The 15,307-nt window shown below is 45.3% G+C and overlaps 1 protein-coding gene across 1 annotated transcript in view; it reads left to right on the plus strand.

The window, feature by feature from the left end:
- The first annotated feature begins 5,410 nt into the window (after nucleotides 1-5,410).
- Nucleotides 5,411-15,307, plus strand: part of NIFK (nucleolar protein interacting with the FHA domain of MKI67) — a 176,457-nt gene continuing 166,560 nt past the window's right edge. Inside the window, exon 1 of the mRNA XM_069616700.1 lies at nucleotides 5,411-5,669. Within this exon, the coding sequence (XP_069472801.1) occupies nucleotides 5,559-5,669 (111 nt within the window). The 5' untranslated portion in view covers nucleotides 5,411-5,558. The remainder of the gene's footprint in view (nucleotides 5,670-15,307) is intronic.

Genomic DNA, 15,307 nt, shown 5'->3' on the forward strand with positions numbered 1-15,307 from the left:
TAACTGTGACTCCAGATTGCCATCAGCTTCGTCAATCAACGTGTCTAAAAGTTCTATCATATGGATCAAACACTGGGCTTGTTCCGCCCATCCGTGCGTCATTATGTCCTCAAGTACCTGGCTTACGTCCCTGGTTGCTAACTCCTCTACCTTTTTAACTGCCAAGTTCTCCCCAGTTATGACTGCTTCCGACATCTGTCGCTTTCTTATTTCTAATTCTTCGGCTAATTCTTGTTCCTTTTCCATCTGGGTCATATGTCCCTTTCGAATTTCTTCCATGATTATATCCATATATTCCCATAATGCTGATTTTGTTCTACCTACCTTTATTCCTGCTTCAGCATCCAGATAGGACTTTGAATACTTATCCTGCGCCTGCACCTGTTTTCTAAAATCATTGTAATTTCCCATCACTAGTTGTGCGATCTTTTTAAACTCCACTGGTCTTAATCTGCCCAATTTCCTCTTCACGTCTTCCCCCAACCTCTCCCCTTCCACTTATTTGCTAGGTTCTCTAAGTCTCTTACTCGTTCCGGAGATATTACAACCATCCTGGTGACCCCCACTTCCCCATTTTCACCAAATCTCACCGAAAACTCACCTCCTTTATCAACATCCTTCTCCCCTCGGCATCATATTTTTCTTGTAACTGTTTGATCTAACTGCCTCGCCTTTTCTACAGCTGTTCGTCTATTTTGATTCCGCTGGGTTTTCATTCGTGCATTCTGCCTCCTAATTGCCTCGACCCTCCACAACCTGATTGCCTCAAACTGTGCGGGTCAGACACGTCGTTTTGTCAATTCTATTTCTACTAGGCCAATGCTGTCCAAATCAAATGTGCCCTGTTCCACCCACTTATGTTGGAGTGAGTCTTTTGTATATTCTGTCCATTCTCTCATAAACAAAGTTGCATTTAACCCGTGCTTAATTAACATTTCAAAGGCTGAGTTACCCTCTAATGGGGCGTACCGGGCTTTGGCCAATCCCCCCCTACCTTGACAACAAATTCCCCATGACTTTTGTTTCACTTGTACCCTTTACATCATGGCCGGTCCTTCACATCAAACATCCATCCTTCCTTTCAGTCTACAAAAACAAACCCCAACAATAATACATACCATGAAACTGATACTCTTGTTCCAACGGCCTTACCAACCGTTCCTCCTACCCGCACTCACCTCTTGTGGGGTCTATGCCAGAAGTCTATCGAACCCGAAGAGCGGCAGCCTGCTGTTCTGTCGTCCGGCGGGACTGGCGGAGGAAGGGTAACGCAGGTTTTCGCATTCAATGGTGCGGTTTTCGTTGGGGCCCCGATACCTTTACCTCTCCAGCCTCGCCCTGGAACGCCTCACCCAGTGATGGGCTACCGCACCTTCGGGTCCCTTTGTGGTCGGCCAAATTGAGGATACACCTTTTGCTTACCCCAACCTGGTACAAGGGACCCCACCAATAAGACTCAGACCAAATAAGTCAAGTCATCAATTTATTCAATTTAGGCTTTCGCAGAAGGGCATGACTCCCTGCACACTCAGAGGACTGCGCAGGAGTGAGTTGAGCATTCAAAGTTCATACAGCTTATATACAATTTGGTTAGCATTGCATTCAATAGCTGGCACGTAGTCAAAACAAGAATCTTCGTAGTCATTGGCAGCTGGTTGTATGCCCTGTTTCACGTCTTCGTTCGTGCGAAGGATTTCTTGCAAACTCATTCCTGTAGCTTAGCAGTTATATCTGCAGCTGCCCACACCTGCCTTATCTTCGGCGGCCTAGTTTGGGGAATCTTCTGCGACAGACATGCATCCCACCTCTGCTCTGCTCTTCTTCTTGGATTAACAAGGGTCTTGGTCACAAGCTATCAGCCCTTCCTGCGAAAGCTTCAAAGGTTTCTGAGAAGGGTTTATCTTGCTAAAAACCTGAGCACCAACTGAAGCGACATAGCCGGCCCTCCCATTCAATATCTACATTGGGTGAATGGAGTGTGTGACGAATACGCATTCTGTGTTATGGGTGTCTAGTATCTGGTGGTTGACACAATGACTGAGACAGCCCTGCCCGAAACTGGTATGAATGCAGTGTGTAGTGCTGAATGGCAGAGTACTTGTCCGAATCCACATTTTGTGTTGTGAGTGTCTGGATGGAGAAGAATGGCCTGAATGCACTGTGCGCCTGATTGGCTGACTGACTGCCTGAATGCCCTTTTGAGTGATTGGTTTCCTGAGTGTGACCTATCAGAGTGAATGGGAGATCAACAGTATATCTGGGGGCCTCATCTCTACTAGAAATCGGTCAGAAGCTGAATTTGATACTTGATGCTTACTCTTGAAGCCGAGCCGGAAGAAGAAGGTGAACCGCTGTTCCCTTCCGTGCAATCTGAAAGCCTCTGTGCCTTCCAGAACTGATCCAAGAGAGGACCTGGTAAGGAGACCTCTTCCCGAGCTACGAGGGACCATCGTGCACCAGCTGATCTTTGCCAAAGCTCCCTGGTAGACAGACCTATGAAAGGCTGCTGACCGGAGAAGGGAACCGCCGAGGAGAACGAAGAGAAGCACCGGACAGCCGTCCACCGTCGCCGACCGCTGTGCTCCCTTTGCCTAAAAACATTTTGATCCAAGGACTCCCTTGTTCATCATCGTCGACCGCTTTTGTCCTGAAGTAGAAAGTCAAGGCCGTCGATGACAGAGGAGAATCCGCTGGTGGGTTTCCCGCCACCCGAAGACCTCAGACGCCGACAAAGCTACTGAAGCCAGCCGTGGTCACGTCCCATTCGCCAACGCCAGACGCTGATGACTCAACGCCCTTGCTGGGCCAAAGTTCTTCACTAACTCTTTGCGGCAACGAACCATTGTCGTCTAGGTGCACCGTACGCCTCCCCTGTTGCAGGACATTTTCAATCACTCGTCAACAAGTACCGCAAGGACCAAAGCTGCTGCCTCAATGACAACGTTCACCTTTTCTTCATCTCGGATGTTCAACGACCCGCGGCTCCTGCCTGCTTGAAAGGGAGCGCTCTCAAGAAGGGCCCATCAATTCCCTGACGAAGAACTCTACACCACAAGGTACATTTGGATTGCAGAACTATAGAAGAATATAAGACTCTCATAGACAATATCTGGACTCGGCTTGTAGTGCATCTTCGTTTACAGGTTTCCCAGGTGGGGGGGATCATCATACAGAACTGTGCCTATTGGTAGGGGCCAGTATTCTGCCAATTGTCTAACTAACTTGTCTTCCTTCTAAATCTATAGTTGATATTGTTTTGCTGTGTTGATTTGTATGCTATTTGAAGTGAGTACAGTTGATGCATTTAAATGAAATCAAAGTGATCATTGTACCACCTAGAACTGTATACATTTACCATTTTAGAATTGTTGGAGCACAAAGTGTATTATCGTGATTGTGTATATAACCTTGAACCTTATTTATATAAATACGGTGTTTTAACTAATACAGTGTGTGGGCATTCCTTTGTGGGTGCTTGGGGAGGTTACACTGTACTTAAGAACCAGCCTGCATCACCTCCTGAGAAGCTAGGCCTCGATTGCTCTACTTTGCTACTGCATAGAGAATCTTGGCTGGGGTCCTCTGTGCCTCTCCTCTGCCGTATAGAGAGCAGGGTTACAGACACCCCCTCCAGTGGTTTCTTTACACCAGATTCATAAAAAGAACTTTATTAAATAAAGCAAAATTGTACGCACCTGGTTTGGGGTAGGTGGAAAGTTCCCCTGAATTAGATGTTGCTCGATTAAAACATCCTATGGGACCCACGTTGCCACTATAGCAGCCAGCGAACCCACACCTATAACATGCGCTGCTGAGCCTTCCTCTCTCTATCTGGGAATTTGTTAATTTTACAAATTCAGCATTATGACAAAACATCTAATCAGGGCACACACACACAGGCATCATTCCAGGTCCAAAAGGTCACGTGCCTTCATCGAATATGCTCATTTCTGCTCACTCATTAGAAATTGGAAAACTTGGGAGTTCTGCAGAATGCTCGGTATTTTTTGGGCATCATAACCCCATTATCACTCATAAAATGTGATATCTTAAAAATCTGAATTTTGCCCTCTACAATTCAGCATATATAAAACAAGCATTGTCAAAGCCACTAGTTGGGGCTTTTGTGTAGGCATAGTTTAGGTATTTGCTAGGCACTTCTACAATGGTACTTACTACCTGCCCATAACATGTTAACGGCTGGAAAATGGGGCAATTGGCTGGACACATGATGTCAATGTCTAGCATATGCCTAATACCTATAATGAAGTTAAAATCTTTGGCTTTGCCAATGCATGAGATTAACATGTCTTTGGTGAAAGGAAGATGCGAGAACACACGTTGCCTGAAAATGAAATGGTTAAGACTTTTTTTTATTGGACTAGAAGCCCACGTACAGCCACAAAAAAAGCAATTATTCTGCAAAGTTTGCTGTTACTGTGCGACAGTGCTAGACCAAAGAAATCCAGGAGTGTGTTGTGACATATACCGCTCAAACTTTTCAGTGGCCATTGCAGGCGAACGTAGCGGATTTTATATTTTGCGAGTGAGGGCCCACTGATGTCCATGCATAGAGCCGACTCTATGATGGGTACACCATCCACAAGTTTGAATTGCGAGGTATAGTCCCGAGTAGGGAATGGCCTGTAGTGGGTGGGAAAGGCTATCGGGATTAGCATTGCAACGGTATTGAATGGGTGGAGGTAAAAACGCAGAAAACACCACATGTTGATGCCCCTCCTCAAACAGCACCTCCCTATGCAATTGTTTTGGCTGATTCACAGCTCTCAATCTTCTGAGTCAAGAGGGCGGGTGAAAAGAAAAGAGTTTGGTTTTTGCCGAATACGGACGGGTGAGTAAACCGACTAAATGGCGGGCCCTCAAAACACGTGTGAGTTGAAAAGCATGCTGATGTGGGGCACTGATGCACCCACCACCTAACAGTTCAAACTAAACAAAAAAGTGTAGGCTAGCCACTGTTTCTCGTTACTCATGCACATTTCATCTGCACTGTCAAGTTTGTGGCTTCAATAAAGTTTTCTAAAAAAAAAAAGAAACATCGACAACATACTAAGGGCTACAACCATGGAAAGAGAGGACAAACTTTGAAGGTCCCCGCTACACCCCTGACAAGAGGCGTCCATCTTAGAATAGTACCATTGGTATATCGAGACTGCATGAAACATCAACTTGTAAAGAGCGTGTTTGAAAAAGTATTAAAAATTGAACCTGTGGGTTCATTTTTTATACGATTCCTCCTGCTGGCATTTGCGTGAAGGAAACAGCACTCTTTCACTAAAGCACTCGAACTGCGCGTATTTCGACGAGGCAAGAGGGACCCGTCGCATTCGCTATTCCCCGACTTCTTTTGGTATTTCTCTTATTTTAGTCAGTTACATGAAATCACAGAGTTCTAGTGTAGTAAACACTGAGGACAGTACTCTTCCGTTACAGCAGTTTCCTCTCCATGACAGTGACCGAGTCTTTCCGGTTCCGGGTTCGAAGAACGTCTCCAGTCCTACCCCGTGAGTTTAGCCACGCTGCCGCTTGCTGTAAAAATGACGGAGGAGGCAGATACCAATAGTCCCCAGGCTCCTCTTCTGTCGCTGGATCCGGAACGTCAGAAGGAGTTCCAACAACGCGTGCGAGGCTTAAAACGGCGAAGCGAGGTGAGGGGGTGATGGATTCAGGGGGTTAAAGACAACATTGGGATTCTGGGACCAAGTTAACTAACGAGGTTGCCTAAACGTGGATGTCCATGAGATCTCTAGGGAGCAGGGTATAATGATCATTCACCCAGCATCTGATGGGCGAAGACCTGAAGCCTTTGCTCCTGTGGAAGGGGACGAAGTGGGTGAAGCCATTTGAAAGGGTTTATACGAATCGGGTGTTTCTAGACAGAAGTAGCCTGGATGAAACATCAGCATGCACCCCAAGTTGGCCTTAAAATTAATAGACCACGCATACAACACTATTTTAAACATTAATGTGTGTTCATTGTCTAAATGAAGGGCTCTCTTAGATGTTGCTGTTATCTATTTTTCCCAACAGTTTTTTTTGCTCTGAATTGAAAGTGTAATAAGAGCCAATAACACTCTACACATGCCATTCCAATAATAAGAAATAAATGGAAAGAGTTAGGCAGCGTTGAACAAGTAGGAAGTAAACAATTTTATTAAGTACGGCTAGGGTACAAGAGTGCCTTGAAACTACTTCATATCACTATAGAGGAAGACCAGAGAAGTAGGTAGGCTATGAGACCAAGCAGTCATGTTGCCATATGATCTGCGTGTTTAGACAAAGTATAATACCTGCCAACTGGTGTGAATGCATAAGCGTTTAATGGGACAACCTGGTAGATGGTGAGAGTAGAGTAGAGTATAGGATGACAAGATGAGTACTTGTGTGTGATAACAGCTACCTAATGGTGTGAGTTCCTGGGCATATAGTAACTTCTGGCAAATGGTTGCCTGCTGGATGAATAGCTCATGTGCAAAACACTGGTTTTCGGAATGGGACAATGCCATGCCGCAACTGTGAAACCCTGGTGGCACAGACTATGCCCTCTGAATGAAGGCAATGAATTGAGTACTATTAGTTATTAGTACTGGGAGGGGCTGACCTGCTCTCAGCCAATGAGGAGGCTTGGAACAGGGGCATTACTAGCCTCAAGGCTGGAGGCCGCCATCTTCCCATGCTGGGGAACAAGGTAGTGTGGTGCCCCCCGCACCCCTTTCTTTTCTGGGCCTGTAACTATGGGCCCCGTGGCTTTACCTGAATGACCCCCTGCTCAGGACTTATTGCTTAAGTAATAACACTGATTAATACCGAGCTTAGAAGCGGTCCATCTACATGAAGCTATATACAAATTATCAAATTAGAATTGTATGTTGGAAATACAAAGCCAACCTATTGAAACACCTAATTGTCTGATGGAAAAAGCTTGCCATTTGTGTGAATAACACCAACACTAATGCACAACACCACTGCTATAAGAATTAAGCTACCTTTTTAGCGTCAAATTCTAACTGTAGCTTCCCACATTCTCTATCTCCTTAAACACAATTCCCCCCCCCCCCCCCCTTTTAGTTCATAGTTCAACTCTGCTGCGCCCATTCACATGGCATTCAGACATGGGTGACTAGAAAACTGTAATGGCTGAAATGTACACACGCATAACAGCACCTCCCAAATTTGGACGCCGGCCCCTCCGAGGGTGTTGAACCAAACTGCCCTTTGGGACCATAATTATGGTGAAAGGCGCTATACAGATGGAAAAAAATCAATGAATAACTGCCATGATGTGAGTTCTGTACTGCATGATCAGGGCTAGCAAAATCTCATTGCCCACTTTCTTTGCATTAAATGGCAAACTGTGTGGGAGGCAGCACTGCACCAGAAATGGTGACATGCACATATTAGGACGTTTACAAATTAGTCTTTCGGCAACAAAGTTTGGGCGAGGGTCACTTGCACTAGATCCGCTGTCGCAGCGTAGGGGCCTATCAGTGCAACAGTGAAGATTCTGTTGTTTTTGTGAAATAGAAACCATGTCTCTGGATAAAACCTCTGCTGCACTGTAGCCTACAGAACCATGTGCAGTGCGTGCACACATCATGTTTACTTAACCCTACATTACACTCTATGCTACAGCCCCCTAGAACGGTGTGAAGGCACTTTGTTTCCCTGGACCAACCCGCTACAGAAATTGTGTATAGCATTGTGCTGATGCTGTATGTCAAGCTAACTCTCTACTGAAATCTCATGTAGATCGGAAGCACGTTAAAGTGTTTTTTGATACTCTTCCATCGCCAGTGTACAGCAGCATGCACACATGTCTGAAAACCACATTCATTTCACTTGCGTGTGCACAGCACTGTGTATATTGGAAGCCCACTAATAAGTCTGGATACATTCTCAGCCGCACATGGATGTCATTACACATTGTTACACCTACAGCTTCACTTTATTTATATCGTACTGCACCATGCACATTGGTATCACACTCAGGTGGTCTAGATAAGACAACCTACTCTAGTGTACAGCACCACATGCACCTTGAAAACGGGTCTAAATAAACGCCCAGGGAACAAGAGTTACAGAAATTGACATAATGCAAGCCTGCATAAATAAAACCATAGCTGTGCTGTGAAGTAAATCACTATGTGCAGTGTAATTACCCTGAGCCTTTCTGTGCAAAAACTCAGTCTGGTGAATAACAATGGATTAACTCTAATCCGTGCTAGTATAAAGCACTGAGTACACTGTGAGAACGGTTTGCATTTTTGTATGCCCCCTCCACTGCAATTCACAGCATTGTGCAAGAAAGGCAAATGCTCCTGTGTACAGAACTGGATAGGTACACTAGAAGCACACTCGATGCCCAACTGCATCCTTGTACAACTCACTGTGTACACTCTGAGCATGCTCAGTCTGCCTGGTTTAATGTTCTGCTATACGTCAGTATGGACTGGGCTCACTGTAAACAAACTCAGTATATGGTTTCACGCATGGGTACACTCTGAACTAACATCGTATGTCTGGATAATCCTGTGCAACACGTAAGGTACAACAATGCATACCCTGGAGGCACAATATATATGCCTGTATCAATCCTATACCACACTTGTGTGGAGCACACTCATTGTATCCTACTTTGGGTTTGATTCTGAACTACATGTATAATAAGAAAAGTGTAATTCCCTGATGGAACAACTTTTCTCATTTGTTCCACATTCTGTATCTATATAAATATAGGTAGATAATAAGGAGCAAATAGCTGGTGTTCCACCAGGGAATGACACTGTTCTTATTTTACATGGAGCTCAAAATCAGGCCTTCATTTTCTGCTGCACCTTAGTGTGTGTTCGGTTAAGGCCTTTGCCACACACTAGTGTACAGCTGTTACGCAGTATGTCGAGATATACCCTCCAAAGGTAAACCTTGCTGCATACACTGAGCACAAAGTACCGCTGTAAAAACCTGCAAGTGTGGAGCACAACATCAGACCTTTACTTTCTGCTGTACCTTAGTTTGTGTTCGGTTAAGGCCTTTGCCACACACTAGTGTACAGCTGTTACACAGTATGTCAAGATATAACCTCCGAAGGTAATAACTTGCTGCATACACTGAGCACAAAGTACCTCTGTAAAAACCTGCAAGTGTAGCACATTTTGCATAATGTGCACACAGTATAGTTGAACTACTAAGAAGTGTATATACTGCCCCATTGAAAGCATAACTAGCTGTGGAGGAGTGCGGTCACATGAAACAAAGACGCACTAAAAAGGGTTGGCACAGACTCATTACGTATAGCAGTCCTTTTGAAGCGTTCTGGTTCTGTCCCATTACAATTACAACTGCCTCTCAGCAAAGAGGCAGTAATCAACTACTAAAACAAAGTTGCCCTCCTCAGAAGTGGAGGTGCTGTACCACTAAATGAAATTCCTCGTGATATCGGTTTAGTGTGAGGAAGGACAGCGCAGAAGGGAACATTCTCAGTGGGATGGGAGTACTTTTCACTAAGATTATTGTAAAATGTGCCACACATGGCGGCGACATGGAAGGCATTAGCGGAAAACTTTCCACAATCCATTCTGATTTTGAAACCGGCAACGATGCAGAGAAATAGGCCACAATGTTAGCAGCTGTGCCCAAATCACATTTGCACCAAATGAGTGCCGCAGAGTTGGCTTTCGAGCCACTATGGATGCGTAAAAGGGGATCTGCATCCACAGTGCGCCACTAAAGACCTGCGACCGAAAGGCTTGCCCAAGGAGGGAGAATTGAGGCATGTACAATTTCACAGAAAGCACTTGTACATTTTTTGTAACTACTAATTATGGGGCACGTGCATTTGTTAGGTCGAGTATAAAAACCAAGGCACTCAACCTGCAGGACTGGTGGCATTTTTAAGTATGTGCCAGGCCTGTAAGTAGTGGCTTGGTAAAGTAGACTTCTCATAAAAGCTAATGCAGCAGAAGATCTTGTCTGAGCTCTCTAGCCCCCTTTTTAGAAAAAAAAAATATATATTTTATTGATTTTCATAACAAACCAAAAAGAAAAGCACAAACAAAAACTTGCATCCATCTACGGACCTTTATACAACATAATCCTGGTCCCATAGGTTATCATCATGTACTTCACAGTAGGCAATTTGTTTAGGCACCACACACCATCACCCCTTTAGGTACTTATTCACCCTCCCCTTCCCATCTTCCCCATATTTTCTCGGCTTTTGTTGGGCAGCCTCTTGCCATATACACTCTATGCTCCATGGCGGCACACATGTCCATATCGGCAGTCCATTGCTCCAGCGTCGGGCATTCTGGGACACTGCATTTTTGGGCAATATTGCATTTTATTAGGCCGGCGGCTGTAGAAAGGAACAGTCTCTCCCACTTGTTAACGGCACCCTCATCAGGCATACCCAGCAGCAGTGTTTTAGGATCGAGAGGTAAATTGCGGGTAAGGACTTCAGTTAGCCTATTGTAGCATTTGCTCCAAAAGGTTTGAATTCGGGGGCTTTCGCAGAGGAAATGTATGAAGGAGCCTTCCCCCTCTTGGCATGGTATTGGGGTTTGGGGCACGTCTCCAACTGTATAGTGCTGTTCTGGGATAGTAAATGCGATGCAGACCTTTCAGTTGGATCAGTCGAAGCCTAGAGAAAATTGCTATTTCATGCAGGTGCATTAGCACCTGTATCCAATCCTCTGGTTCTATAGTTCCCACATCAATTCCCATTTCCTTTTGAGACTAGACACTTCTGTAGTAGCAAAGGCTGTCATAGCGTTATACAGGATAGAAATAAGCTTAGTGGGGATGGGTGCTGTAAGCATGTTACGCTCTAAGGGTGTATAGTCGGGCACAGTAGTGTTTGCTGGAATATGTTTCTGCAGAGCGTGAGTGAGCTGCGTATAATGGTAATGCTCGGTGTCAGGGAGTTGGAATCTCTGAAGGGTTTCAAAGGGGGTGAAGCCCCCCTCAGCGAGAATGTCAATTACTTTAGTGATACCTGCATCTGTCCATTTGGGCCATGCTCTTGCCCAACTCAGCCAGGTTACTATTATGCCATAAGGGTTGTGCCATGGTGACCCTGTTTCCCCATCCCAGAAAAATATGTGCATGCTGCCAGACTATGGTAACGTGCGCACCCATTGTTTGCGGCGGTGGCCTGGCAAGAGGTTGATAAAGCACATGGATCGGTTGGGTGACGTGAAGATTGGGCAGTTCGGCTCTGATATGTGGTAACTCCTGACTTCATGAAGTAGGCCATTAACTACCCCCAATTGGCCTGCCCAGTAATAAGTTTGGAGATGTGGTACCCTGATGCCCCCCTCCCAAAACCAATCTCTGCAATGTAGTAAGTGTAATTCGGGATTGCCCGCCCCCATATAAATTCTCTAAGAAGGCTTTCAACCAATGAGGGATACTAAGCAGGGCGTTCTGCAGTATATACAGATATCGCGGTAAAGTCATCATGTTGAAGAGTGCGGCCCCACCCATCATTGTTAGGGGAAGGAGTTTCCAGTGCCGGACATCGGAAACAAATCGCCCTGTGATCGGGTGCAAATTATGGATCGCTTATTTTGAAAGAGACACAGATCCCCAAGTAACGGAAGCCTATCTCTTCTATTTAATATGGGCAGTTCTGGGGAATGGCCAGCGGCCCACCCATCACCGGAAAAAAGACCGACTCCACCCCCCCCCTGCACCTCCCCAATTAACTTTCAGTCCACTAAATTCCGTGAAGCGTGTCAGCATTTGTGACTATTGGGCAGGTTCGGATTGGGTCACTCAAGTATATTAGGCGGTCATCAGCGTATAGGGATACTTTGTCTTCATCCCCTTCCGGACATTTAAATCCCAACCAGTGAGGAGATGACCAGTTGCAGTCTATTGGCAAGAAGTTTAGCTAGAATCTTGGCCTCCCCGGTAATCAGCGATATGGGCCTAAATGAGGTGCATTGTTTGGGGGGTTTGCCCGGTTTGTGGATGACCACGATTGTAGCCCCACGCAGATCCGGTGGGAGGTTAGCCTCCTCCCCGGCGCGGAGAAACATCCTATGAAGGGAGTCGCGATTTTCTCGCTATGTGCTTATTCCAGATTTCGATTGGAAATCCGTTGGGGCCCGGACTCTTGCCCAATTGCAGTTGTGCAATGGCATCGGCTATTTCCGACTCAGTGATGTCGGAGTCTAGATCCGTCTTCTGTTGCTCAGACAGGCGTGGTAGAGCGACGCCATCCAGGAAGGAGAGATTCGATGGAGAGACCGGATTGCGGTGAAAGGTGGCATAAAAGCGAGCAAAGGCTTATGCAATCCCTTGGTCCGATTGAATGTGTTCTTTGCGTTCATCTACAATTTCCCTAAAATGTCTTCATCCCTTCTTTCTAGCCAGGCAAGCATCTTACCGGCTTTGTCCCCATATTCATAAATCCGGACACGCAATTCTCTGTGCGTGTTCAGCATTATCCAACTTGATGTTGCAAATGTAGTCCCTAGCTTTAACAAGGGAGCAGTGGAACTCAGGAGTCATAGTGTTTAGTCTCCCATTCCTTCACTTCTCTTTCAGCTTCTGTCAGTTTCTGCAGATGTTCCTTTCTTTTATTGGAAGTACAGGTTATCGCTACCCCTCTAAGGACTGCTTTATAGGCTTCCCATACCACAACAGACTGCTGTCCGTGTTAGTTTCGAAGTATTCATTAGACCTTTCAGTGAGATGGTCACTAAAATCAGGGAAGTCCAAGTAATAATTATTTAACCGCCATGACGGGGGCTGGGGGAGGGAGTCGGCCCATTCACACGTATCTCAATCATTACTGGTGAGTGTTCCGAAAAGCCACGGGGAAGAAATTCTGTGGTGATTGCTCTATGGATATCTATGGCGGGGAGAAAAAATAATCCAGTCTTGAAAGGGAGCCGTATGCCCCTGAATGAAATGAGTAGCCAGCCCTTGCTTCTGGGGTGGAGCTCCCTCCACACGTCCCGAAGGCCCAATGCAGATGTGAAAGTCGCCAGCTTAGTGAGGATATTTGGATTGCAACCGGTTTAGGGTGGTGCACATTACATCATTAAAGTTCCCCCACTCCCAGAATCCAGATGAGCTCTCTAGCACCTTGGTGAAAATGTTACTGTGTTTAAAAGGTGACAACTACTGGGCATGTTCACAAGAGGTATGATGCAGACATGCTCTGCAGTCATGTACGAGGGGGCACACAAGTACGTTTGTCGTGGCTAAGGAAGGTATTCCTATGGTGTGGAAGCAGAGGGGGCAAAAAGAGGAGTGGTATCTGATTACGATAAACAAAATATATTGTAGGATTTATATTTAGGAGATCTATGCAGACATACAGAATGATTTGACAAAGCCTTTCTCCTGATGTCAGTGTGTTTAGTGGGGTCTTTCTGTCCTCATTGTCTTAGTTATGGGTTTATTAAAGTAGTTGTTGTACCTCTACAACACATTTTCAGGAAGTGGGGATGTCTCACCGATTGAGGTTAGACGTTTTCTTACAATGTTTAAAGGACTGTAGTCCTTATTTGTGTACATGCTTTTTCCAGCCTACTTACTCTACAACCTACCACATTTGTTTTATTAACTGTAAAAAAAAAAATCTTTTTAAAAAGAAAAGGGACAAAAGGGCAAGACTATATAAAAAGGAGAAAGCGTTGGGAAACATGGGGGTTGCTGTGCTATGAAGGAAGGCATTTGCACGGACGAATGGGTGATGGTTCTCAAGGAACTATGCAACTTAGGGCCTCAAATTAATGGCGACATAATGTGAACTCTGCATGACCGAACATTGGCAGTACTTTCCACTTTCGGTATCCCATTAAAGCATTATTGTACTCACTCAAGCGCTAGAAAGGAGGGGCAATTCAAAGAAAAGGCTTGTACTGAAAAGGGATCGGGGTACAACAGGAAAGCATAGACCAGTAGAATGCGAAGTTGCCTCGATGCCTTTTTTTCTGCTTTGCTCTCGTACCTCAGCTCTTGCTAGTTCCCTCCTGCCAAGAATGTTCTCGCCTCCACTTTCTAGACCGACACATCCATGATGACCTTCTTTCCAACTGTGCTCCTTTCCCACACGTTTCACAATATAATGAATGCTTCTATGTGATGCCACCTGTGGAAAAAGTCGCCAGGTAGGCAGTTTAAAAAAAAAAAAAATTCCGTCCAGTCCTAAAAGCCTCCTGGCCGCCCTCCCCACCCCCCCACTCCCTTACATATTCCAGGACCGGTATCGTTTACTATTCTACTCCAATCCTAGAATATTTGGGGAAAGTGCTTGATTTTCTTGGGAGTGCAAATTCAGAGAAATGTCACCCCGGCGACCTTTTCCCAGGCGGCTTCATCACTAGACACTGAATACACTGTTAACTAATACAATACAGAGGAACCTTTGCTCTCCTTCATCTGTTTCCAAGGCTATTTTCCTTTCACTTGCTTAGTTGGACAGAACTCTTAATACCCCTTCCAGTCCCAACAACGAGCATTACAGAAAATTGTGCTGGCCTGGTGACATTTTTGACCCTGCGCAAATTGTGGTAGCACACATCTATATTAGACACCTTTTTGCACTCATGTGAAGGTGGCCCTACACAGGCACAGCATTTTTGTAAAAAGCTCCCAGATGCCAGTTTTGCATCCAATGGTCCTCTGCATAGGTCTTTGAAATGCCTTTTTTTTTTCGCATACTGCCATCATAGCATAGTTACTTCTGTCTTTCATTCGCATCCTGGGAAGTTCAAATGCTGGTAAGCCTTTACCCCTTTGTAGGGATCTTACACTATAACCCATTTTACAGGTTTCATTGTGATAACTGTTGCACCTTTCTGTTTTGGTCGTATGCTTCCAGAAAGACATGGACGGGATATAGGGACAGCAACATGGGTGTAATGGGGGGTGGCCAACTGCCGATCCATGTAGATGCATAGTATGGGAGCTCCTGGGCTGCCCGTGTTATAATCTTAATTTAATTACCTTTTGTTTACTTTATTATTTATATAGCACGCCTAACCCTGAGGTATCTGGGCGCTTGAGCATAGAAGACTTGTTAGTTACAGTTGCAGATTATTGAAAAGTACTTAGGACCAGGTTACAGGTGGTCAGAATGGTAGTGACAACAATCAACAAGGCCAGTGAACCGATAACAGCACAAGTTACAAGATGGTCTAGGGAATAGCAGTCCTAGAGTTAAGGTGAATAGTACTACTACAGCAGAAGCGTAGAAGCCAGGAAAGAAAGCGGGTCAATAATATACATTAGGCAGGCAAGGAGGTCCGAGATAGGCCCTGATTGACTT

This window comes from Ambystoma mexicanum, chromosome 9 (genome assembly GCF_040938575.1).
Source record: "Ambystoma mexicanum isolate Mex_15411 chromosome 9, UKY_AmexF1_1, whole genome shotgun sequence".
Taxonomy (NCBI): Eukaryota; Metazoa; Chordata; class Amphibia; order Caudata; family Ambystomatidae; genus Ambystoma; species Ambystoma mexicanum.